At 45.8% G+C, this 25,403-nt stretch overlaps 1 protein-coding gene across 1 annotated transcript in view; it reads right to left on the reverse strand.

Annotated features, from left to right (window-relative positions):
- Window positions 1-25,403, reverse strand: part of notch1a (notch receptor 1a) — a gene marked incomplete at its 5' end in the record, with an annotated part of 46,860 nt that overhangs the window by 12,734 nt on the left and 8,723 nt on the right. Inside the window, 14 exons of the mRNA XM_083657466.1 lie at window positions 86-205; window positions 1,617-1,730; window positions 1,860-2,005; window positions 2,499-2,691; window positions 5,155-5,265; window positions 5,822-6,055; window positions 6,600-6,713; window positions 8,931-9,044; window positions 9,615-9,800; window positions 10,317-10,472; window positions 12,835-13,068; window positions 14,464-14,586; window positions 20,243-20,581; window positions 21,027-21,289. Coding sequence (XP_083513592.1) covers window positions 86-205; window positions 1,617-1,730; window positions 1,860-2,005; window positions 2,499-2,691; window positions 5,155-5,265; window positions 5,822-6,055; window positions 6,600-6,713; window positions 8,931-9,044; window positions 9,615-9,800; window positions 10,317-10,472; window positions 12,835-13,068; window positions 14,464-14,586; window positions 20,243-20,581; window positions 21,027-21,289 — 2,447 coding nt within the window. The remainder of the gene's footprint in view (window positions 1-85; window positions 206-1,616; window positions 1,731-1,859; window positions 2,006-2,498; window positions 2,692-5,154; window positions 5,266-5,821; window positions 6,056-6,599; window positions 6,714-8,930; window positions 9,045-9,614; window positions 9,801-10,316; window positions 10,473-12,834; window positions 13,069-14,463; window positions 14,587-20,242; window positions 20,582-21,026; window positions 21,290-25,403) is intronic.

The following is a 25,403-nucleotide window of genomic DNA, read 5'->3' on the forward strand; positions in this document are numbered from 1 at the left end:
CTTGAGGTGAAGAAAAAGACAGTTCATCAGATGATCTGATGGATGAGAGATGGATAGATAGATGAATAGAGGAATGGATGGGTACCTTGCCATCCTTCAGGGCAGATGCAGGAGAAGCTCTGGAAGTCTTCAGACTCCCGACACACTCCTCCGTTTTTACAAGGTCTGGGGCTGCAGGGCGCCAGCAGGGTCTCACAGTTTTCACCTGGTGGTTGGACGAGAGCAGAAACCTCCTCAGCGCCTGTTGCTGTGTCTACACCCTACTTTCACTTTTACTTTACACAATGACACTAAACACTCTGAAAGTATGATTCAGCATGACGATATCTATTCTGATTTCGCTCTCTCTCCAGCCGCCGAAAAGATTTCATTTTGAAGAGTGACATCAATTCTTAAAAGCCCAGTTTCCATCCCGCTTCCTTATCCGTTTCCACGACAACCTGGCCAAGCAGGAAGTGCCTTCCTGTTTCCTGCTATTGTGTGATCACAGACAGGAAACAGGACGCGGCTGGACAGGGAATGATGCTGGGAGCAGCTCCAGTTCCCAGCCTTATATTAGCCGCCATGGCATGTTATTCCAAAACACACACACACACACACACTGTTATCCCTGCAAAGCAGACACACACACACTCACACACACACACACACACACACACACACACACACTGTTATCCCTGCAAAGCAGACAGGCAGATCTTTCCACACACAGATGACAGAAACATAGTGGTCATTAGGTGGGCTGATGTTTAGACAGGACAACTCTTCTGCCTGGAAAGTGTCTTTTTCTTTTGCATTTCAACTTCCCCCCCCAGCCCCCCTTTAGTCAATTGGCATGAACACAAACATCTTTACACACACTTACACACACACACACACACACACACACACACACACACACACACACACACACACACACACACACACACACACACACACACACACACACACACACACACACACACACACACACACACCCCAATTTTTTTTATCCCATTTTTATCCCCCATTAGTGCTATTTTTATTTATTTATCCTGGTTGCTGCTCCACCCTCTGACGATCTGGGGAGAGCCAAAAACTGGCTCCATGCTTCCTCTGAGACATGGGCAGTAGCCAGCCGCCTCTTTTCACCTGACAGGGGAAGCTTCACCGGTAGGACATAGCACGTGGGAATATCACGCTATTCCAACCAGTTCCCCTCCCTCTGAACAGGCCAGAGGAGGCACCACTTCAGCAACCAGGATATTGCATGTTTTTGGTGAGGGGTTCCTATATGAAGGAAACCCCCCAGGGGGCACGGGGAGAACATGCAAACTCCACACAGAAAGGCCCTGTTTGACGACACCACCCGGGCGGCGGGCACTCGAGGACATGCGGACGACGGGCACGCACTCCTTCAGTGCTCACAGCGTCCCGGGTGGGAATCGAACCCAGGACCTTCTAGCTGTGAGGCGACAGCGCTTACCACTGCGCCCCCGTGCCAACTGACCAAACCAACCGTCAGAGCGACCTATAGAGCAGCTGGTCACAGCTAAAAACCCTGGATATAGTCTGGTTCTTGGAGCTATCACAAGGATCTCTGTGGAGCATGTAAGTCCAGCAGTGAGATGGCGTACCGGTGTAGGGCAGTAAGCAGTTGCACTTGTATCCGGCCACATCATCAATGCAGGTGCCTTGGTTGAGGCAGGGGTTGGAGGCACACTCGTTGATGTTAGTTTGGCAGTTAGGTCCTACAGGGGCGGGATTAGAGAACACACATGGGTTAGATAGTGGCTACCAGAAGAGCGCACACTCCAAACAAAAGAACGAGTGCAGAAAGACTAGAGGCAAACTAGTCAGCGGGTTCTACTGTAACTCACCAGTGAAGCCGGCCCTGCAGGTGCAGTGGTATCCGCTGGTCATGTCTTTGCAGGTTCCTCCGTTCATACAGGGGTTGGACTCACACTCGTTGTTGTTGATGTCACAGTTTGGGCCGCTCCAGCCCGAGTCACAGAAACATCTGTAGCTGCGATGCAAATGAAACGAGAGCTTAGCGCTGTGCTGGTCCAACTCACTCGTGTCTTCAAAGTAGAGCCTGACCGATATATCGGTCCACCGATATTATTGGCCGATAACCGATATATCGGTATCGGCCGATATGTTTGCCAATATTGCAGATATTTTTGTATTTTGTATTTTTTTAGTTATATAGACAGCATGTTGTGTATATTTGATCTTTTTTCTTAACTCAAGTTATATTTTATATTTGTTCTATTTGTGTTTTTGTATTTCTAGTTATTTATAATTATTAAATCCCCAGTGAAGTTTACTGTTTCATTGCATTGATGTCATTTTGGACAATAAAGTTGATTGATAAGCTGTAAAATATCCTGCCTACATGACATATCTCAAGTCATGTCAAGTCATATCTTTGTCAAGTGTTTGATATTTGAGGGATCATTGCAAAAAAAGTGTAACATAATATAATGTGTATATATAATAGAAGAATCTTTGCTCACCCATTGATGAGATCATGGCATCGGCCGTGGATGCATGGGTTGCTGCCGCACTCATCCACCTGCGACAGACAGGTGGCGTCGTTGTAGCCCTCTGGGCACAGGCAGGTGAAGCTGTTGGTGCCGTCCACACAGGTGCCTCCATTGTGACAGGGGTTGATGGCACACTCGTCAATGTTGATGTTACACATGGATCCTGGAAGACAAGGTGATATGACGTCAGGACAATATGCCTCTAGTGGAGTACGCGCCTCAGGGGCCCTTATGATGTCAGGACAATATGCCTCTAGTGGAGTACGGTGATATGACGTCAGGACAATATGCCTCTAGTGGAGTACGGTGATATGACGTCAGGACAATATGCCTCTAGTGGAGTACGGTGATATGACGTCAGGACAATATGCCTCTAGTGGAGAACGGTGATATGACGTCAGGACAATATGCCTCTAGTGGAGAACGGTGATATGACGTCAGGACAATATGCCTCTAGTGGAGAACGCGCCTCAGGGGCCCTTTACACCAGGACAGTTTCTGGAAGAAACGACACAATAGCGTTTCCTTCACACCTTCTCCTTCACACCTTCTCCCTGTTTACATGAGCGCTGTTGAATTTTTAAAACGCCGTAATGTACATGCCAGGTCGCTAGGGGGCAGTGTGATGGTCAACGGGGCGTTGCTCGTCGCACGAGGGGCTCATGCACGAGCCCCAAGCTCCGGGCCGCGGGGGCGCGCGCAGGAGCAGCAGCAGTGCTCTGAGCCTCTCATGGCCGAGGCGGGGGCTTTGGCATGGGGGATGAGAACAGTCTGACATAACGTAGCGTTAACGTTACTTTATTCTCGTCAGAAACCACTCCGATTTGCATGTTAAAACAAGTTTGCAGCCTAGGAATAACTGGAAAAAACATTTGATTGATGTATTAACGTCAGAGGAAGCCAGGATTAGTCAAAACGGTATCAGAAATACAGAAATCTGCCGTGTGACTTTTCCCGGGTGTGCAGGCACGTCAGAGTTTCTGAAATGAGCCGTCTCAAAGCGATTACATGGAGCGCTCAGCAGGAAGCGTCACCAAGAATTTCACTCTGGAGGGTGGTTTCAAAATGTGTCGTTTCCTAAGCGCGAATTCGCAGTCACCGTCTAAAAGGGAGGCACTAACGATACAATAATTCCCCGTCACCATAGGAAACCGTCCTCGTGTAAAGTGCCCCTCAGAGGATGACTTTTCAGATGACCCGTTCAGATAAACGTGCGCGTTGGTGCCATTGTAGCGGTGTGGTATCCTCTCATCTGTTTGAAGGTGCAGTGGGGGACATGTGGACAATAGACAACAGTAGAAAGCCCCCCCCCCCTCACAGACTGTCTGAACAGGCAGAGGCTGTTGCCTGCTCCTGCCTGCCCCTGGAGGCCGTATCCTCTCCTTCATTGATTGAATGGGGGCTTGGTGAATAGGCAGAGGGAGGGTTTCAGCTGGATGTGAGCGGGGGGAGGTGCTGCACACACCCCCCCCCCCCCAAACCCCCCCTCCTCCAGGGAGGGCTAACTTCACCCAGGGCTGTTTACAGGGACAGAAGGCCAGACCTCCTTTCACACACGGCTGAGTAACAATTAACCCCCCTCTGATCCCCCCCACCCGCCCCCCTTCTCCTCTGCTCTTCATCAATCAGAAAGGGGAGGGGCCTAACTGCCTGCTCCGCAATGACAATAGTCCTCTGTGGCCGCCCCCCCCCCACGCACACACACACACACACACACACACACACACACACGCACACACACACACACTGTCGCACACACACACACACACACACACACACTGTGTCTGAGTCCTGCCCTGCCCTCCGCACTCACCCACGTAAGCACACAAAGATGGTGGGGAGCAAGAGGAGGGACACACACACACACACACACACACACACACAGCAGCCTGCACACACACACTTGTTCCTCCCTACCCCCTCTTTAGCATAATCACACACACACACACACACAGACACACACACACACACACACACACACACACACACACACACACACTACCAGTCAGAACCGGCTCTACTGGGCCATGAAAGGGGACCCTCATGGGAATAGGCAGATAGGAGTGGTGCACTAGCAAGGCTTTGGCTCGGGAGTTATTACCTCAATTTTCAGTGGTACAAAAAACATACAGCACATGAATACATGTGGACATGTGTCTGTGGAGTAACTTGACTCACTATCAATGTGATTTGTCAAATAATCCAGCATGTGTTTAAAGCCCAGAGTCGTTCCCCTTTTAAAATATCACCTTACACACTCTTTCAAGACTCGGCGTCATAGAGCCTTTTCAAATGGCAAACAAAGTTAGGGCTTGTGTTTTTGAATGCGTGCTAGTGTGTGTGTGTGTGTGTGTGTGTGTGTGTGTGTGTGTGTAGGTGTGTGTGTGTGCGTGTGTGTGTGTGTGTGTGTGTGCGTATCAGGTTTAGGACTGTGTTCCTTTCTGTGTCCCCCCCCCCCCCCCATCCCACACAGGCAATCTGACACCATTGTTCTGCGGGACCGGGCCCGCCAGCCACCTGTCCTACCTGCCCCTCCCCATGCACAGGGCACCTGTAAGCCCCGCCCAGCACTCACCTGTCCTACCTGCCCCTCCCCCTGCACCTGTAAGCCCCGCCCAGCACTCACCTGTGTAGCCCGGCTCACAGGCGCACTCATAGCCGTTGATCTTGTCGATGCAGGTCCCGTAGTCGCAGGGCCGGCTCTTACAGTCGTCCAGGTTCACCTCACAGTTGAAACCTGTGTGTTGGAACAGAAGTTAACATTTGTAGATATTGTGTATATAAAAACTTTAGAAATTGTTTTCCGTGTTAGGAGCAAAAGCCTTCCAGTTTGTATTTAAAAAGAATAAATTAACAGAAGGCAATTTTAATTTAAGATTTAATTTTTGACCCTGATGAAGACGTGTTGCGTTGAAACGTTGGTGCACTTAGCCCAGTGGTTCTCAAATGGGGGTCCGTGTCACTTTGCCAGGGGGTCAGCGAAAAGTTTTCAGGTCATTTTTTTTTTTTTTTTTTTAATTAAAAAACAAAATGCTACATATTACTTATTCCTTCTCAAACTACTTCCTACATGGTGTTAAAACTAAGTTAAACTATGGAATAGTTGAATATTTGAATATTCACACAAATTATTACATTTTCGTGTAATTCGTGTAATTTCGTTCGTGGTTCATTATAACCTATGACCGAAAACAAACCATTCATTCATTGAAGTAAATAAAGAACATGAGGGAAATGACACAGAGTTGGACGATAGAGTTGCGGTGTGGACATGTGGGGGACGTGAGTCTGACCTGCAGTGCCCTGAGGACAGGCACAGTGATATGTGTTCTCTTTGTCCTGACAGGTGCCTCCGTTCCTGCAGGGCTGGCTCAGACACTCGTTGATGTTGGTCTCACACAGCCGGCCGGTGTAGCCCGGGCGGCAGTAACATGTGAAGGAGGCCAGGCCGTCCTTACAGGTGCCGTAGTGACACGGGTCCGAGTAGCACTCATTGATGTCAGTCTCACAGTGCTGCCCTGTGTAACCTAGCCAGGAAGAGAGAGGTACGGATTTCACAGAATGACGACGTTCTATCAGCATTGGGAGACGAACAAGAGTCATCTAAACCAGATTTCAAAGTCTGAGACTGTGGGCCTCAGCCCAGACAAGCCCCGCCCCCCCTCGCTCAATTCCTGGATGCCTATTGGATGGTGATTATGTCATTTGATCCCATAGACACTCAACAATAGGTTGATATTACTGTTTGACAGACTTCAGACTGCACCAAATACATGAAAAACATCTGTCTGAAGGCATTTATTTGTATCTGACTCTGAGAAAGTGGGAAAAACTTTTTCCAGAAACTACTGTATCTCTGAACTATCTCTTTAACCAAATCACACACATTTAGGCTATTCTATGTGATCTCCTTTTGATAAATAATGTACTATTTTTTCACTTTCATTCACTGAGCCTCCCCGGTTGGAGCCCCCTTGGGGAGGCCCGCCTCCCACTTTGAAAACATCTGATCTAAATTAAATCTAAGTTGTATTAATGAACATTAGGAACAAATAAAAAGGTGTGCTGTACCTTCAGTGCATTCACACGTGTATTTGTTGGGACCATCAGTACACTTCGCTCCATTCTTGCAGGGGGTGCTGGCACATTCATCAATGTCCACCTGACACAGACTCCCCGAAAAACCTGCAGATAAACCAGACAACCAATAAGAAACTGTCAAATATGTTTGTTTAAATCATGGTTTAGCCCAGCTGGCCATGAATGCAGCAATGACTAGATCCAAATCAATCCCTGCAGACAGAAAATGCATTTTCCATCATCTGTCTCGTCATGTCCTCTACATACATGGCTACAGTGTTCATACATGGCTACATACATACATACATACTGTACATACATGGCTACATACATACATACACATACATACATACATGGCTACATACATACATGGCTACAGTGTTCATACATGGCTACATACATACATACATACATACATACATGGCTACATACATACATACATACATACATACATACATACATACATACATACATACATACATACATACATACATGGCTACAGTGTTCATACATGGCTACATACATACATACATACATACATACATGGCTACATACATACATACATACATACATACATACATACATACATACATGGCTACAGTGTTCATACATGGCTACATACATACATACATACATACATGGCTACATACATACATACATACATACATACATACATACATACATACATACATACATGGCTACAGTGTTCATACATGGCTACATACATACATACATACATACATGGCTACATACATACATACATACATACATACATACATACATACATACATGGCTACAGTGTTCATACATGGCTACATACATACATACATACATACATACATACATACATGGCTACATACATACATACATACATACATACATACATACATACATACATACATACATACATACATACATACATACATACATACATGGCTACAGTGTTCATACATGGCTACATACATACATACATGGCTACATACATACATACATAGTATGTATGTATGTATGTATGTAACATACATACATACATACATACATGGCTACAGTGTTCACAATGAGAACATGTGGGAAAGAACATCTCATTTGCATCCCAAGTAGATCTGGGGGGACACTGAAGGTCATAACGCACTATTTCATCTCTCTCTCTCCTTCCACCCCCCTTCCTCAGCTCCACCCCCCTTCCTCAGCTCCACCCCCCTTCCTCAGCTCCACCACCCATCCTCAGCTCTACCCATGCAGCAAAACTTTTCTTTCAAACTTGCCTCCAGCTCACCACCCATAGCCCAAATCCCTGCCCCCATTTTTGGCGCTAAGCACTGACACAAACTGTCGTGCCGCCAAATATGCTAATGTTTCGGCAAGGCCATTCTTCCACACTCTCTCTCCAGACACCGGAAAAAGCCTACAGTGCCACTACTGTATTACTATTACTATTACACTACTACTGTATTACTATTACTATTACACTACTACTGTATTACTATTACTATTACACTACTACTGTATTACTATTACTATTACACTACTACTGTATTACTATTACTATTACACTACTACTGTATTACTATTACTATTACACTACTACTGTATTACTATTACTATTACACTACTACTGTATTACTATTACTATTACACTACTACTGTATTACTATTACTATTACACTACTACTGTATTACTATTACTATTACACTACTACTGTATTACTATTACTATTACTATTACACTACTACTGCCACTACAGTGCCACTACTGTATTACTATTACTATTACACTACTACTGCCACTGGATTGCTGCTGGCATGCTACATGCTGTACTCATTGACTCATCAGTTACTGATTCACTCGACAACACGCTACTCTCCCGCCGTGAGATCCAGAAGGATCAAAGAACCAATTACTACTCAATCTATCTGTGTAGATCTATATAATCTATCTGTGTAGATCTATCTAATCTATCTCTGTAGATCTATCTAATCTATCTGTGTAGATCTATATAATCTATATGTGTAGATCTATCTAACTATCTGTGTAGATCTATCTAATCTATCTGTGTAGATCTATCTAATCTATCTCTGTAGATCTATCTAATCTATCTGTGTAGATCTATCTAACTATCTGTGTAGATCTATCTAATCTATCTGTGTAGATCTATCTAATCTATCTCTGTAGATCTATCTAATCTATCTGTGTAGATCTATCTAATCTATCTGTGTAGATCTATCTAATCTATCTCTGTAGATCTATCTAATTTATCTCTGTAGATCTATCTAATCTATCTGTGTATGTGTTTTCCATGGCGTGTCATGGCGTTGTCTCACCTCTGGGGCACTCGCAGTGGAAGGAGTTGATCTTGTCGATGCACTTGCCATTGTTGAGGCAAGGCATGCTGGCACACTCGTCTGTGTTGATGTGGCAGAACACACCCTCATAGCCTGAAATCACAAAGACGCAGCAGAGTGAAACAGCCATTAGTCAAATCCTTTCCCTCTGGTCACTCTCCCTAAGAGTGTATCATCATTAGTATTGTCTAAATACAATCTTAGAAATATGTACCGGTATATCATATTTTGAGACACCATAAAAACAAGCAGTGGAAACAGTGCTTGTATAGTCCAATTAGGGATGTAACAATAACTGGTTTGAATGATACTGGTTTTACGATAACTATACCATTTCAAATTTTCATTATCATTCAAACCGTGGTACCGTGATTATAGTGCTTTGAAAAACATGGTAACTAAATACTGTCCATCATCAACCAAAGTTTGCAACCGTCTCCCAGATGCAAACGCGCAGCCTTGGAGAAATGATTTCAGTGAGTGTATCAATCCTTTTTGGGTCTGAGTTTTCAATATAAAACGTAAAATGATTTCAGTGAGTCTCTCAGTACTTTTTTTCTGCTATTTTGTTTTTACCAATACCGTGATAATACGATAACTGTGATCATTTTGGTCAAGATAATCGTGATGTGAAATGTTCATCTCTAAGTGCAATGTTCTTACCTGGCATGCAGATGCAGTGGAAGCCTCCGATCTGGTCCAGGCAGGTGGCATCGTTGTGGCACGGGTTGGACATGCACTCGTTGACGTCCATCTCGCAGCGAGGGCCCTCATAACCCTGGAGACACTTACACTGGAAGGAGCCTTTGGTGTTCAGGCAGCGACCACCATGTTCACAAGGGTTGGCACCTAAAACATCAAAGTGCACCATATGTCATGTTAGCCATGCTCCTTGATGCACACGTGCTGGAAACAGGGTTCCCACACCTTCTGAAACATCTCATCCAAGGACTTTGCAAGGACTTTCCAGGCCAAGTTCCCTCAAATTCAAGGACGCAACACGGCAAAGTTTGAGACACTGAGAATGTTTATAATGAGAACTACAGAAGCTCACAGACAACTATTAAAAAAGTGTCTTCAATGTAATGTATGAACACTTCTCAACAGTGCTGTGTTACACGTTAAGTGTGTGTGTGTGTGTGTGTGTGTGGGGGGGAGGAATAACTTTCTTATACTTTCTTATACAAAATATATAAATTCAAGCGCGTTCAATGACCCATGTCTATTAAATGTCTATTTTCAAAAACTTTCAAGGCCTTGATTTCTTTCTCTCTCTCAAAATGACAAACTTTGAAGGATAGGACCTGTGTGAAGCCTGTGTAAAGCATGATATTGCAGCACATTGTGTCTGGCTGTGTCTCTTACCCAGGGAGCACTCGTCTATGTCCAGGTTGCAGGCAGAGCCGGTGTACCCCGGGGGGCAGGTGCAGATAGCCTTGCCATTGACTGGGTTGGTGTCACAGTTGGAGCCCTTTTGACATGGGTTGCTGATGCAGGCATCATCGAGGTGGCACAGCAGACCTGAGAGCAGCACAAAGGAAAACAATCAGTCAAACTCCATAAAGAATCATGCACGCGCCTCATGGCAAACCAGGAAGTAACTTTGCTTATACTCCTGTTAGTTTGGTTACTCTTTGTTTAGGTCTCGGTGTGTGGATTTACTAGGAAAATGACCTTTGAACCTAACTTTGGATTATTATTTCATCATGTGGTGAGTACACGAGTCACAATATGTACATGTGAGTGTTTTTGGCGCTGTTGGAAATGTGCATTTTGGGCGACTGAACGGGAGTAGGCCAAAATCCCATAGTAGCGCTAAGTTATTAGCAGAGAGTTTGTACTGCACGCAGATTGGAAATAAAGCCATGTACGTTCTAGTTTTAATATAGGCAATATGGCAAATGCCCTCAACTCCCAAAAAGTTGGGATATCCCTTTAAAGGAACAGTTCGCCCAAAAATGAAAATTCTGTCATCTACTGCAGTGGTTCTCAAATGGGGGTCCGGGGACCCCCAGGGGTCCGTGGCACTTTGCAAGGGGATCCGCGAAAAGTTTTCAAGGAGAAAAAAAAAGAAAATTACAAAAGCTTCATAGTTCAACGGAAATATGTTATGCTTTAAATCTAAAATGGTTCATGGATTACATTCAAATGTAACAAACCTATCAATTTAAAAGTCAAGCACGTTACCGTGGAAACACTTAAGCTTAACCCAAAATCACAAATCAGAATGAGGGGGTCCCTGCCGTATATTTTTTATCTTGTAAGGGGTACTTGGCTGAAAAACTTTTGAGAACCTCTGATCTACTGTACTCACCCTCATGCCAGTTGAAGCACAGGTGAGGTTTGTCCATATAACACAGAGGGAGGTTGCCAGAGAAAACCACTCACCACTGACTTCAGTACAACTGAAACTGACTGGTCTTTTCTCGGGTTGTGCTGGCAACCTTCGTGTGTGTTATATGGACAAACCCAAGCTGCTTTCACACATGTTTGGAATTCAGGAGTTATCTAGAGGCCATGCGGATGGCTGTCATGTGTGAACAGATTTTCGTGGCTCATGCGCGCTCCCGCGGAGCCTCCTCCTAGACGGAGGGAAGTGTAGCCCCAGCCGTAGTCGCAGAAGCGTATTGTTCCCCCCCCCCCTCCAGAGCTCCGTGAAGTAGTCAGCTCGTGAGTGCATGAGGACAGAGACATCGTGACAGATTATTATTATATAAATAGTCGATGTGAATGAGCGAGCAAAAAACACATCATGCCATTTGGTTTCCAAATGAAGCTCAAAACTGCTCCGTGTGCGACAGCCAACATGTTGCTGGATTGCTGGATTGAAAGGCTCATGGCTCTGATCTGATTTCATGTCTGCTTCGCACAGCACACACATTTAATAAGCATTTTTGGACGCGAGGGTCGTCCCGCTTCCCAGTATTGGACATCGCCAGGTAGGGTATCTGGATCTGGTTGCGTTCATGTCTTTGATTTAACGTTTACACAGCGTTTGTGAAGATTCAATGGCAGAACCGCAAATTCCAAGTAGCATCAAGTCAGGCAGTATAAAACGAAAACTTCCGGGTATAACCTTCGCAATAATGGCAATTAAATAAAGTAAATGCACATGTAATGTTTTTTGTGTGTGTTTCGAAAGATACAGAACGGAGATAAACTGGAAGAATATCTGCTCCCTTCGAAAAGTCAATTTTAACCCGTCGTGAGTCGACATTCTGATTTTTTGTTACTAAGTAATACAACATTTATTTTATTTTGAAGGTAAAAACGTCTAGCTTCCTGTATTTTGTATAATTCTAGTAGGTTTGATGCATTTTAGGACTGAACATAGCAAAGACCTGTTTTGTTTGTAGTGCTTGCGACTCGAGGAAATCGATGCATCTGGGCGTGAGTTGTAGGGCTGTTTAATTAATTACTTACTAACGTTATGCGCAAACGATTATATGCCGTGAACGTTAGGCAGTTATCGCCCATTATGTATTTTTAGTTTTCATAACTCCCCATTGTGTGGTCATGCCCAAATTCCCCCACCCCCGCCGCCCGCCCCCGCCGCCTCTCTACTTTAAACTCTGCGGAGGTGCTACTCATGTGTGAAAGCAACATGCCTCATGTGTGAAAGGGTACACTTCACGTATCATCCAGGGCAGGCTCAGTGGGAAGCAACCCTCCCCTGATCCGGAGTTCATGTGTGAAAATAGCTTTACATGTGTTTCTTTCAACTGGCATGAGGGTGAGTAGATGATGCGACCGAATTACCGTTTTTGGGTGAACTGTTCCTTTAAGATCCTGCTCAGTGTGTGTGTGTGTGTGTGTGTGTGTGTGTGTGTGTGTGTGTGTGTGTGTGTGTGTGTGTGTGTGTTTCAGCTGGAGTTCGTCGCACCTGTGCGTCCATGTGGACACTCGCAGAAGAAGGAGGCGACGCGGTCGTGGCAGGTAGCTCCGTGGTAACAAGCTGCACTGGCACAGTCGTCGATGTTCTCGCTGCAGTCGTCACCCGTCCACCCGTTGACACAGACGCAGTGGTAGCTGCCGTGAGTGTCATGGCAGGTGCCTCCGTTCTGACATGCGTTGGGCATCAGCTCACACTCGTCCACGTTGTCTGTGCAGTACTGGCCTGAAAGGGACACACAGAGAGCTATAAGTACAGTTGAAAAAGAAGCTTCTCATTCATTTTTTTCACTTAACCCATTGATACCTGATGCAGCATTTGTGTGTGTATCCCTTTAAGACCGCGAACAGCATCACGCGGTCTTAAAGGGATACGCACACAAATGAGGGATATACACGCAAATGCTGCATCAGGTATCAATGGGTTAATCAGGGGGCAATCTTCAGGTCTGAAAAATAAAGCCAATGCGGAAGTGCCTTAAACCTGCATTCTTTTGAATGGCCTGCAGGAGGGCGACTCCACAGGCTCCAAAACGAAGTCTGATTTTATGGAAGCCAATGGGAAAATGACCCTACTTCTCGCTTGATTTATGACCTTAGTAAACACTTTCCTAATGAGTTGATGTATCAGTCTCTAGTTTCAAGTCTTCTTCAAATGATTCATCTACTCAATGATGCTCCCATTTTGAGTCAAATAGACAATAAAGCACACTATGTTTTGGGGGTGTGACTGAGGTGTGATTGACAGGTCGCCTGTCCAAAGATTGCGCAGCTCTCTGATCGCAGACGAATAGTAGGCGGCGCTGTGGCTCTGTGGGAAACCCCTGGTCTCGCGTTAGCTGTTGTGGCTCTGTGGGAAACCCCTGGTCTCATGCTAGCTGCTGTGGATCTGTGAGAAAGCCCTGGTCTCGCGCTAGCTGCTGTGGCTCTGTGGGAAACCCCTGGTCTCGCGCTAGCTGCTGTGGCTCTGTGGGAAACCCCTGGTCTCGCGCTAGCTGCTGTGGCTCTGTGGGAAACCCCTGGTCTCGCGTTAGCTGTTGTGGCTCTGTGGGAAACCCCTGGTCTCATGCTAGCTGCTGTGGCTCTGTGGGAAACCCCTGGTCTCGTGCTAGCTGCTGTGGATCTGTGAGAAAGCCCTGGTCTCATGCTAGCTGCTGTGGCTCTGTGGGAAACCCCTGGTCTCGCGCTAGCTGCTGTGGCTCTGTGGGAAAGCCCTGGTCTCGCGCTAGCTGCTGTGGCTCTGTGGGAAAGCCCTGGTCTCGTGCTAGCTGCTGTGGCTCTGTGGGAAAGCCCTGGTCTCACGCTAGCTGCTTCTGGTTGCAAATAATCAAGATGGCGACGGTCAAAATGTCAAACTTGAGGCTTCAAAATAGGAGTCGACAAATCAATGGGTGACGTCACGGTGCCTACGTCCATATTTTCATACCGTCCTCTAGGCACTTAATTGAGCAGAGTTGTTTTCCTCGAGTCAAAGAAACATGGACGTTGACAGTTACTTGGTTCCTTTAGCTTACCTGTGTAGTGAGGTGGGCTTACCTGTGTAGTGAGGTGGGCTTACCTGTGTAGTGAGGTGTTTACCTGTGTAGTGAGGTGGGCACTTTACTTTGTTCCTTTAGCTTACCTGTGTAGTGAGGTGGGCACTGGCAGTTGTAGGTGTTCACCCCGTCCACACACATGCCTCCATTCTGACAGGTGTGGCCTGGACAGTCGTCGATGTTATGCTCACAGTTTAGACCGGTGAAGCCTGAGGAACAGGAGAGGAGGAGAAGGCAGAGAGGACGAGTCGTGGAACAAAGTAGAGAGAAAGACAAATGATTAGGCAACGTTAACTCTTCCTCCCGTTATCACTGTGCACTTCAATGAAAGATAAGCTTTGACAGATTCCCGCGGCTGGCAGCGTGTTTCAACGCTCTATAAATGGCCGTTTCGGCTTGTCTCCTTTCCCAACATCAAAGGCTTTGAGTGAGTGGGAGTTTTACAACCGCCATTAACTATCAGCCCCGCAGCTCAGCAGGTGTCCTGGTGCTGCTTCACTATCGGCCTGCATTCCGGCAGAGACGCCCACGAGACTCACACAGCACGGGTTAAACGTTAACATACACAACACAATATATCCCTCCTTCATCCACATATCCACACAATGTCATCTTAACTAGACACACAATACAGCAATAAGCACAATGTCATCTTAACTAGACACACAATACAGCAATAAGCACAATGTCATCTTAACTAGACACACAATACAGCAATAAGCACAATGTCATCTTAACTAGACACACAATACAGCAATAAGCACAATGTCATCTTAACTAGACACACAATACAGCAATAAGCACAATGTCATCTTAACTAGACACACAATACAGCAATAAGCACAATGTCATCTTAACTAGACACACAATACAGCAATAAGCACAATGTCATCTTAACTAGACACACAATACAGCAATAAGCACAATGTCATCTTAACTAGACACACAATACAGCAATAAGCACAATGTCATCTTAACTAGACACACAATACAGCAATAAGCACAATGTCATCTTAACTAGACACACAATACAGCAATAAGCACAATGTCATCTTAACTAGACACACAATACAGCAATAAGCACAATGTCATCTTAACTAGACACACAATACAGCAATAAGCACAATGTCATCTTAACTAGACACACAATACAGCAATAAGCACAATGTCATCTTAACTAGACACACAATACAGCAATAAGCACAATGTCATCTTAACTAGACACACAATACAGCAATAAGCACAATGTCATCTTAACTAGACACACAATACAGCAATAAGCACAATGTCATCTTAACTAGACACACAATACAGCAATAAGCACAATGTCATCTTAACTAGACACACAATACAGCAATAAGCACAATGTCATCTTAACTAGACACACAATACAGCAATAAGCACAATGTCATCTTAACTAGACACACAATACAGCAATAAGCACAATGTCATCTTAACTAGACACACAATACAGCAATAAGCACAATGTCATCTTAACTAGACACACAATACAGCAATAAGCACAATGTCATCTTAACTAGACACACAATACAGCAATAAGCACAATGTCATCTTAACTAGACACACAATACAGCAATAAGCACAATGTCATCTTAACTAGACACACAATACAGCAATAAGCACAATGTCATCTTAACTAGACACACAATACAGCAATAAGCATCTTAACTAGACACACAATACAGCAATAAGCATCTTAACTAGACACACAATACAGCAATAAGCATCTTAACTAGACACACAATACAGCAATAAGCATCTTAACTAGACACACAATACAGCAATAAGCATCTTAACTAGACACACAATACAGCAATAAGCATCTTAACTAGACACACAATACAGCAATAAGCACAATGTCATCTTAACTAGACACACAATACAGCAATAAGCATCTTAACTAGACACACAATACAGCAATAAGCATCTTAACTAGACACACAATACAGCAATAAGCATCTTAACTAGACACACAATACAGCAATAAGCATCTTAACTAGACACACAATACAGCAATAAGCATCTTAACTAGACACACAATACAGCAATAAGCATCTTAACTAGACACACAATACAGCAATAAGCATCTTAACTAGACACACAATACAGCAATAAGCACAATGTCATCTTAACTAGACACACAATACAGCAATAAGCATCTTAACTAGACACACAATACAGCAATAAGCATCTTAACTAGACACACAATACAGCAATAAGCATCTTAACTAGACACACAATACAGCAATAAGCACAATGTCATCTTAACTAGACACACAATACAGCAATAAGCACAATGTCATCTTAACTAGACACACAATACAGCAATAAGCATCTTAACTAGACACACAATACAGCAATAAGCATCTTAACTAGACACACAATACAGCAATAAGCATCTTAACTAGACACACAATACAGCAATAAGCATCTTAACTAGACACACAATACAGCAATAAGCATCTTAACTAGACACACAATACAGCAATAAGCATCTTAACTAGACACACAATACAGCAATAAGCACAATGTCATCTTAACTAGACACACAATACAGCAATAAGCATCTTAACTAGACACACAATACAGCAATAAGCATCTTAACTAGACACACAATACAGCAATAAGCATCTTAACTAGACACACAATACAGCAATAAGCATCTTAACTAGACACACAATACAGCAATAAGCATCTTAACTAGACACACAATACAGCAATAAGCATCTTAACTAGACACACAATACAGCAATAAGCATCTTAACTAGACACACAATACAGCAATAAGCATCTTAACTAGACACACAATACAGCAATAAGCATCTTAACTAGACACACAATACAGCAATAAGCATCTTAACTAGACACACAATACAGCAATAAGCATCTTAACTAGACACACAATACAGCAATAAGCATCTTAACTAGACACACAATACAGCAATAAGCATCTTAACTAGACACACAATACAGCAATAAGCATCTTAACTAGACACACAATACAGCAATAAGCATCTTAACTAGACACACAATACAGCAATAAGCATCTTAACTAGACACACAATACAGCAATAAGCATCTTAACTAGACACACAATACAGCAATAAGCATCTTAACTAGACACACAATACAGCAATAAGCATCTTAACTAGACACACAATACAGCAATAAGCATCTTAACTAGACACACAATACAGCAATAAGCATCTTAACTAGACACACAATACAGCAATAAGCATCTTAACTAGACACACAATACAGCAATAAGCATCTTAACTAGACACACAATACAGCAATAAGCATCTTAACTAGACACACAATACAGCAATAAGCATCTTAACTAGACACACAATACAGCAATAAGCATCTTAACTAGACACACAATACAGCAATAAGCATCTTAACTAGACACACAATACAGCAATAAGCATCTTAACTAGACACACAATACAGCAATAAGCATCTTAACTAGACACACAATACAGCAATAAGCAGCGCAGCTGAAAGAGAGACATCGGGGTTGTAGCTCGATAGAGAAGTGATGTTGGAGAACGTGTGGACTGGGTGGCACTCCCAACCAGTGTTGGACAAGTTACTTTCTAAATGTAATATACTACATATTACTAGTTACTTTCATTTGAAAGTAATAAGTTACTTTACAATATTACTTTCTGTGTAGAGTAACTCGTTACTTATTACACTACTTTTGCATTACTTTCAACAAAACTACAGCAGCAGCAGAATGACGTCGCCGCCCCGGAACCATCCCGAAAAATAATTTCAACCGCCTCGAAATCAGTGTAAACAAATTATAAATGTTATTCTTTTCCTTTGTTATTGTCATCTATAGTGGTTCTTTACATAAAAACACACAGTTTGATTAGGAAATGATTGTATCTTTTTGAAATATGTGCTTTGATTTAATCAAATGTAACTCAATTTGTAACTTGAGTTACTTGACAAAGTAACTGGTATAATATTACTAAAATCCTATAAGTAATAAGTTATATTACTGAGTTACTACTAAAAGTAATATATTACATGTAATATGTTACTTTTGTAATGAGTTACCCCCAACACTGCTCCCAACACTAACAGCACTGCCCACCATTACCCACCGTTAACCAACGGTTGACATAACGCTGAAGCACCTTTGGGTGCCAACGCAATAAAGATGCCAAACAGACGGGTCATATTTGGCTAGAAAACAAGAGAAGTTTGCACGTGTGTGTGTGTGTGTGTGTGTGTGTATATATCTGTATGTCTATGTGTATGTGGGCATGTCTGCTTGTAGGCGGGGCTCTCTCTCTCTCTGGTGATTATCAGAAGGAAACGTCTGTGTGACTGTATCCTGCCAGTGGAGGCTGGCAGAGAGAGAGAGAGGTGGGGGCAACCACACTCTTTCCACCCAATCAAATCTCACTACAGCAACAGATTGGTTATTAGGTCGACTGATGTCATAACAAAACTCAAGCATGTGTTTTGTTCATACACTGCCCACAGGCACTGCCCAGTAGGGCTGGGCCATATGGAGCAAACAGAAATCATATCTCTGTATTTTCAGGCTGAATGGTGATACACGATATATATATCTGGATATCGTCTGTGAAGTGAGCTAAATGTTCAGTTGTAACTTGGTGCTTTCACAACATATTTACAGCACAATGAGATTTTTGAGAAATAATCATCAGTAATGTGGATATAAAGACTACGTGGGTAAAGGCAAATATATAACAGCTATAACAGTCTTGTAAGTTTGGAATATTACATCGCTTTACTGTAATGCAGCCTGTAAAGCCAGGAAAAGACAATACTTATACCATATCATAATATTACGATATCAAAGATCTTAGATGATATCTAGTCTCATATCATGATATCCATATACCAGCCCTACTGCACCAACAAACAAAGTCCATCATCCTTGTTCTGCCTAGTTGTCTAATGTGTCTGTCTGTTACCTGACAGGTAGCTGATATGTGTCTGTCTGTTACCTGACAGGCAGCTGATATGTGTCTGTCTGTTACCTGGCAGGCAGCTGATATGTGTCTGTCTGTTACCTGGCAGGCAGCTGATATGTGTCTGTCTGTTACCTGGGAGGCAGCTGATATGTGTCTGTCTGTTACCTGGCAGGCAGCTGATATGTGTCTATCTGTTACCTGGCAGGCAGCTGATATGTGTCTGTTACCTGGCAGGCAGCTGATATGTGTCTGTCTGTTACCTGGGAGGCAGCTGATATGTGTCTGTCTGTTACCTGACAGGCAGCTGATATGTGTCTGTCTGTTACCTGGCAGGCAGCTGATATGTGTCTGTCTGTTACCTGGCAGGCAGCTGATATGTGTCTGTCTGTTACCTGGGAGGCAGCTGATATGTGTCTGTCTGTTACCTGACAGGCAGCTGATATGTGTCTGTTACCTGGGAGGCAGCTGATATGTGTCTATCTGTTACCTGGGAGGCAGCTGATATGTGTCTGTCTGTCTGTTACCTGGCAGGCAGCTGATATGTGTCTGTCTGTTACCTGGCAGGCAGCTGATATGTGTCTGTTACCTGGCAGGCAGCTGATATGTGTCTGTCTGTTACCTGGCAGGCAGCTGATATGTGTCTGTCTGTTACCTGGCAGGCAGCTGATATGTGTCTGTCTGTTACCTGGCAGGCAGCTGATATGTGTCTGTCTGTTACCCGGCAGGCAGCTGACATGTGTCTGTCTGTTACCTGGCAGGCAGCTGATATGTGTCTGTCTGTTACCTGGCAGGCAGCTGACATGTGTCTGTCTGTTACCTGGCAGGTAGCTGATATGTGTCTGTCTGTTACCCGGCAGGCAGCTGATGTGTGTCTGTCTGTTACCTGGCAGGCAGCTGCAGTCGAAGGTGGTATCTCCCTTCTGGACACAGGTGCCTCCGTTGTGGCAGGGGGAGGGGCTGCAGGGCATGTAGAGGGTCTGGCACTGCTGGCCGGTGTACTCCTGAGGGCAGCGGCAGTGATACGAGCCCACCTCGTTCACACACACGCCTCCGTTGCGACAGGGCGATGGCGTCTGGGCGCACTCGTTGACGTCCTGCTTACAGGTTTGACCGTGGAAGGCGGGTGGGCAGGCACAGATGTAGTGGGAGTCGAAGGCGGAGCACTGGCCGCCGTTTGCACACGGATTGGAAGCACACGGGTTGGCGAGCTGGCATGTTTTACCTGGACAACAGGGCGGCGACAGAGAGACACAATCGATAATCGTCTAATGGCACATGCTCTGTTCCACGATGCACATTTTAATCAATTTCCTTCATGGATTAATTGGTCATGTTAACGACCAATGAATCCATTAGCCATTAAATTAAAAAACGGCTTTTGACATAAGAAATAGAAAATACAAAATGTGGGTTTTTACAGCTGTCTTGAGGCCTACTCATCAAGTTCATCAACCAACCAAACTCTCTGCATTAGCTGTCTATGTGCTTGTAGACGTGCTGTATACAATGTTTACAATCAACACGGTTGTCTTTTTGCCTGTCATTCTTTTGATAATAATTGATATATATTATGTTTGATCAATGAAATTCTTAAGGGCGATTAATTGATTTGTCGATTAATCCTTAACATCCCTACTGATGACATGTTGGTACGTTCAGCTACATACCTAGCCACCCAGGTGGGCAGCGGCAGCGGTAGGCGGTGAGGGTGATCAGGTCGCATGTTCCTCCGTTCCTACAGGGGGCGCTCATGCAGGCGTGGTTGGTGGGGGTCAGGCACAGCCGGTCGCTGAAGCCCAGCCGGCACACGCAGCGGAAATCAAACGTGTTGCCGTGCGACACGGGGCGACACTCGCCCCCGTTACGGCAGGGCGAAGGGCTGCAGGGACTCGGGTACTGGCAGCGACTGCCCACATAGTCACTGGGGCATCTGGGGGAGACAGAGAGGGGGGAGACATGTCACACATAGTCACTGGGGCATCTGGGGGAGACAGAGAGGGGGGAGACATGTCACACATAGTCACTGGGGCATCTGGGGGAGACAGAGAGGGGGGAGACATGTCACACATAGTCACTGGGGCATCTGGGGGAGACAGAGAGGGGGGAGACATGTTACACATAGTCACTGGGGCATCTGGGGGAGACAGAGAGGGGGGAGACATGTTACACATAGTCACTGAGGCATCTGGGGGAGACAGAGAGGGGGGAGACATGTTACACATAGTCACTGGGGCATCTGGGGGAGACAGAGAGGGGGGAGACATGTCACACATAGTCACTGGGGCATCTGGGGGAGACAGAGAGGGGGGAGACATGTTACACATAGTCACTGGGGCATCTGGGGGAGACAGAGAGGGGGGGAGACATGTTACACATAGTCACTGGGGCATCTGGGGGAGACAGAGAGGGGGGAGACATGTCACACATAGTCACTGGGGCATCTGGGGGAGACAGAGAGGGGGGAGACATGTTACACATAGTCACTGGGGCATCTGGGGGAGACAGAGAGGGGGGGAGACATGTTACACATAGTCACTGGGGCATCTGGGGGAGACAGAGAGGGGGGAGACATGTTACACATAGTCACTGGGGCATCTGGGGGAGACAGAGAGGGGGGGAGACATGTTACACATAGTCACTGGGGCATCTGGGGGAGACAGAGAGGGGGGAGACATGTCACACATAGTCACTGGGGCATCTGGGGGAGACAGAGAGGGGGGAGACATGTTACACATAGTCACTGGGGCATCTGGGGGAGACAGAGAGGGGGGAGACATGTCACACATAGTCACTGGGGCATCTGGGGGAGACAGAGAGGGGGGAGACATGTTACACATAGTCACTGGGGCATCTGGGGGAGACAGAGAGGGGGGAGACATGTTACACATAGTCACTGGGGCATCTGGGGGAGACAGAGAGGGGGGGAGACATGTTACACATAGTCACTGGGGCATCTGGGGGAGACAGAGAGGGGGGAGACATGTCACACATAGTCACTGGGGCATCTGGGGGAGACAGAGAGGGGGGAGACATGTTACACATAGTCACTGGGGCATCTGGGGGAGACAGAGAGGGGGGAGACATGTTACACATAGTCACTGGGGCATCTGGGGGAGACAGAGAGGGGGGGAGACATGTTACACATAGTCACTGGGGCATCTGGGGGAGACAGAGAGGGGGGAGACATGTTACACATAGTCACTGGGGCATCTGGGGGAGACAGAGAGGGGGGAGACATGTTACACATAGTCACTGGGGCATCTGGGGGAGACAGAGAGGGGGGGAGACATGTTACACATAGTCACTGGGGCATCTGGGGGAGACAGAGAGGGGGGAGACATGTCACACATAGTCACTGGGGCATCTGGGGGAGACAGAGAGGGCCCCTCCCACAAACTCTTTGAGGCAAACTCTTTGAGGCACTCACAAAGGCACTCACTGAATCTGATTAATCATTTGACAAACAGACTATAGATATAGATATAAGACTATAGCTGCATCATCTCACAAACTTCTGTCAACATTTAAAACAGCATCTCTTATGTACCCTGCTCCATTTCTGGAAGAATGATCTAACAAACCAGGAGGAGAGGAGAGGAGAGGAGATGAGAGGAGAGGAGGAGAGAGGGAGGAGAGGAGAGGGGAGGGGAGGGGAGGGGAGAGGAGAGGAGAGGAGGGGAGAGGAGAGGAGAGGAGAGGAGAAGAGAGGGAGGAGATGAGAGGGGAGAGGAGAGGAGAGGAGAAGAGAGGAGAGGAGAGGAGAGGAGAGGAGAGGAGAGGAGAGGAGAGGAGAGGAGAGGAGAGGAGAGGAGAGGAGAGGAGAGGAGAGGAGAGGAGAGGAGAGGAGAGGAGAGGAGGGGGCGAGATGTTTCCCGCCCAGCGCAGTGGGACAGGGGTGGTCTGTTGTTCTAGCGTGTCTCTCTGGATTAGAAGCTCTCAGAACTTTGAAAACACATTCTGGCCGGGACAACAGACGCCACAAAACAGTCTAGGCGTTAACAAGCCGTTCCCAGCTACCTTCTGCCCCCAGGCTGTCCACCCTCATCCCAACTGAGCGGAGAGATCAAGGGGACCACGGCAGTCCTGGCTGTCCCAGCATTCAGGCCCTAAGCCCCTATGGGTGCTCCCCTCCCGTCCAGACTAGGGCACTTTACACGAGGACGGTTTCCTATGGAAACGGGGAATTATTTTATCGTTTGTGCCTCCCGTTAAGACGGCGACGGCAAATTCGCGCTTAGGAAACGACACATTTTGAAACCACCCTCTAGAGTGGAATTGTTGGTGACGCTTCCCGCTGAGCGCTCCATGTAATCGGTTAGAAACGATAGTCTTCCCAGAAACTCTGACGTGCCTGCACACGCTTGGCAACATTGCTACACTGCGGCCGACTTCAGTTACATGTTCATAGCGTTACTGCTGCTGCGAGGAGCCGATGGCTGTACCCGGTCGGCATTTAACGTTAGGCAAGCACATCGACAGTGTTTTCTCACTGCAGCCTACACAGTAGACAGTGTCAGCACAGCCAGCGCTCCCGATCCTCGCTGCTCGTTAAATATTTCCAAATAGGCTTATTCTGATAAACTGGTCACATCTATGTAACGTTCTCACCCGAAGAATATTACAACTTTAAAACAGTTTGGTTTTTTTAGCTTGAAAACAGCTTTTTGGCAAGTCTAAAAATTACTACGGTAGCCGTAATCTACTTCCGTGTCTAAAACCCAGAAAGAAGATTACGAAATGACGTCATGCAGAAGCGTCCGTGGAGTGACGAGCAACGCCCCGTTGACCATCACAATGCCACCTAGCGACCTGGCATGTACATTACGGCGTTTTAAAAATTCAACAGCGCTCATGTAAACAGGGAGAAGGTGTGAAGGAAAAGGTGTGAAGGAAACGCTATTGTGTCGTTTCTTCCAGAGACTGTCCTCGTGTAAAGGGCCCCAACACCAAGGACAGACACTGCTACAGTCACCTAGTCCAGACTAACAGCAAGGACAGACACTGCTACAGTCACCTAGTCCAGACTAACAGCAAGGACAGACACTGCTACAGTCACCTAGTCCAGACTAACACCAAGGACAGACACTGCTACAGTCACCTAGTCCAGACTAACACCAAGGACAGACACTGCTACAGTCACCTAGTCCAGACTAACACCAAGGACAGACACTGCTACAGTCACCTAGTCCAGACTAACACCAAGGACAGACACTGCTACAGTCACCTAGTCCAGACTAACACCAAGGACAGACACTGCTACAGTCGCCTAATCCAGACTAACACCAAGGACAGACACTGCTACAGTCACCTAGTCCAGACTAACAGCAAGGACAGACACTGCTACAGTCACCTAGTCCAGACTAACACCAAGGACAGACACTGCTACAGTCACCTAGTCCAGACTAACACCAAGGACAGACACTGCTACAGTCACCTAGTCCAGACTAACACCAAGGACAGACACTGCTACAGTCACCTAGTCCAGACTAACTGCTACAGTCGCCTAGTCCAGACTAACACCAAGGACAGACACTGCTACAGTCACCTAGTCCAGACTAACTGCTACAGTCGCCTAGTCCAGACTAACACCAAGGACAGACACTGCTACAGTCGCCTAGTCCAGTGGTTCTCAATCTTTGACACGTCAAGGACGACTTTGATAAGATTTTGTCCCAGGGCCCCCATCTGATAAGATTTTTGCTTAGATGTTTTATTACAGAAAGTGTATGAAACCTGTGATGATAGTCATACATCTGTCATTGTGTTACTTATGGATGGAATTATAGTGAAAATCAATGATTCTACTTTCTTTCTGGGGACCCCCTGGAACCCCCTCAAGCCCCCCTGAGAACCACTGTCTGCTTATGAGAAGTGAAGATCGTGGTTCATTAGGCAGACACACTCTGGATTCCCAGGACAGGAACAGGAACAGGAAGTGCCCCCCCCCCCCCGCCCCCTAGTGGCTGAGTCGTAATGAACACGGTCCTGCCAAATATACAGATGAACAGGATTTCACTGAAATTGATTTTCAAACTGTGAAGTGC

This window comes from Poromitra crassiceps (genome assembly GCF_964638095.1).
Source record: "Poromitra crassiceps genome assembly, chromosome: 21".
Taxonomy (NCBI): domain Eukaryota; kingdom Metazoa; phylum Chordata; class Actinopteri; order Beryciformes; family Melamphaidae; genus Poromitra; species Poromitra crassiceps.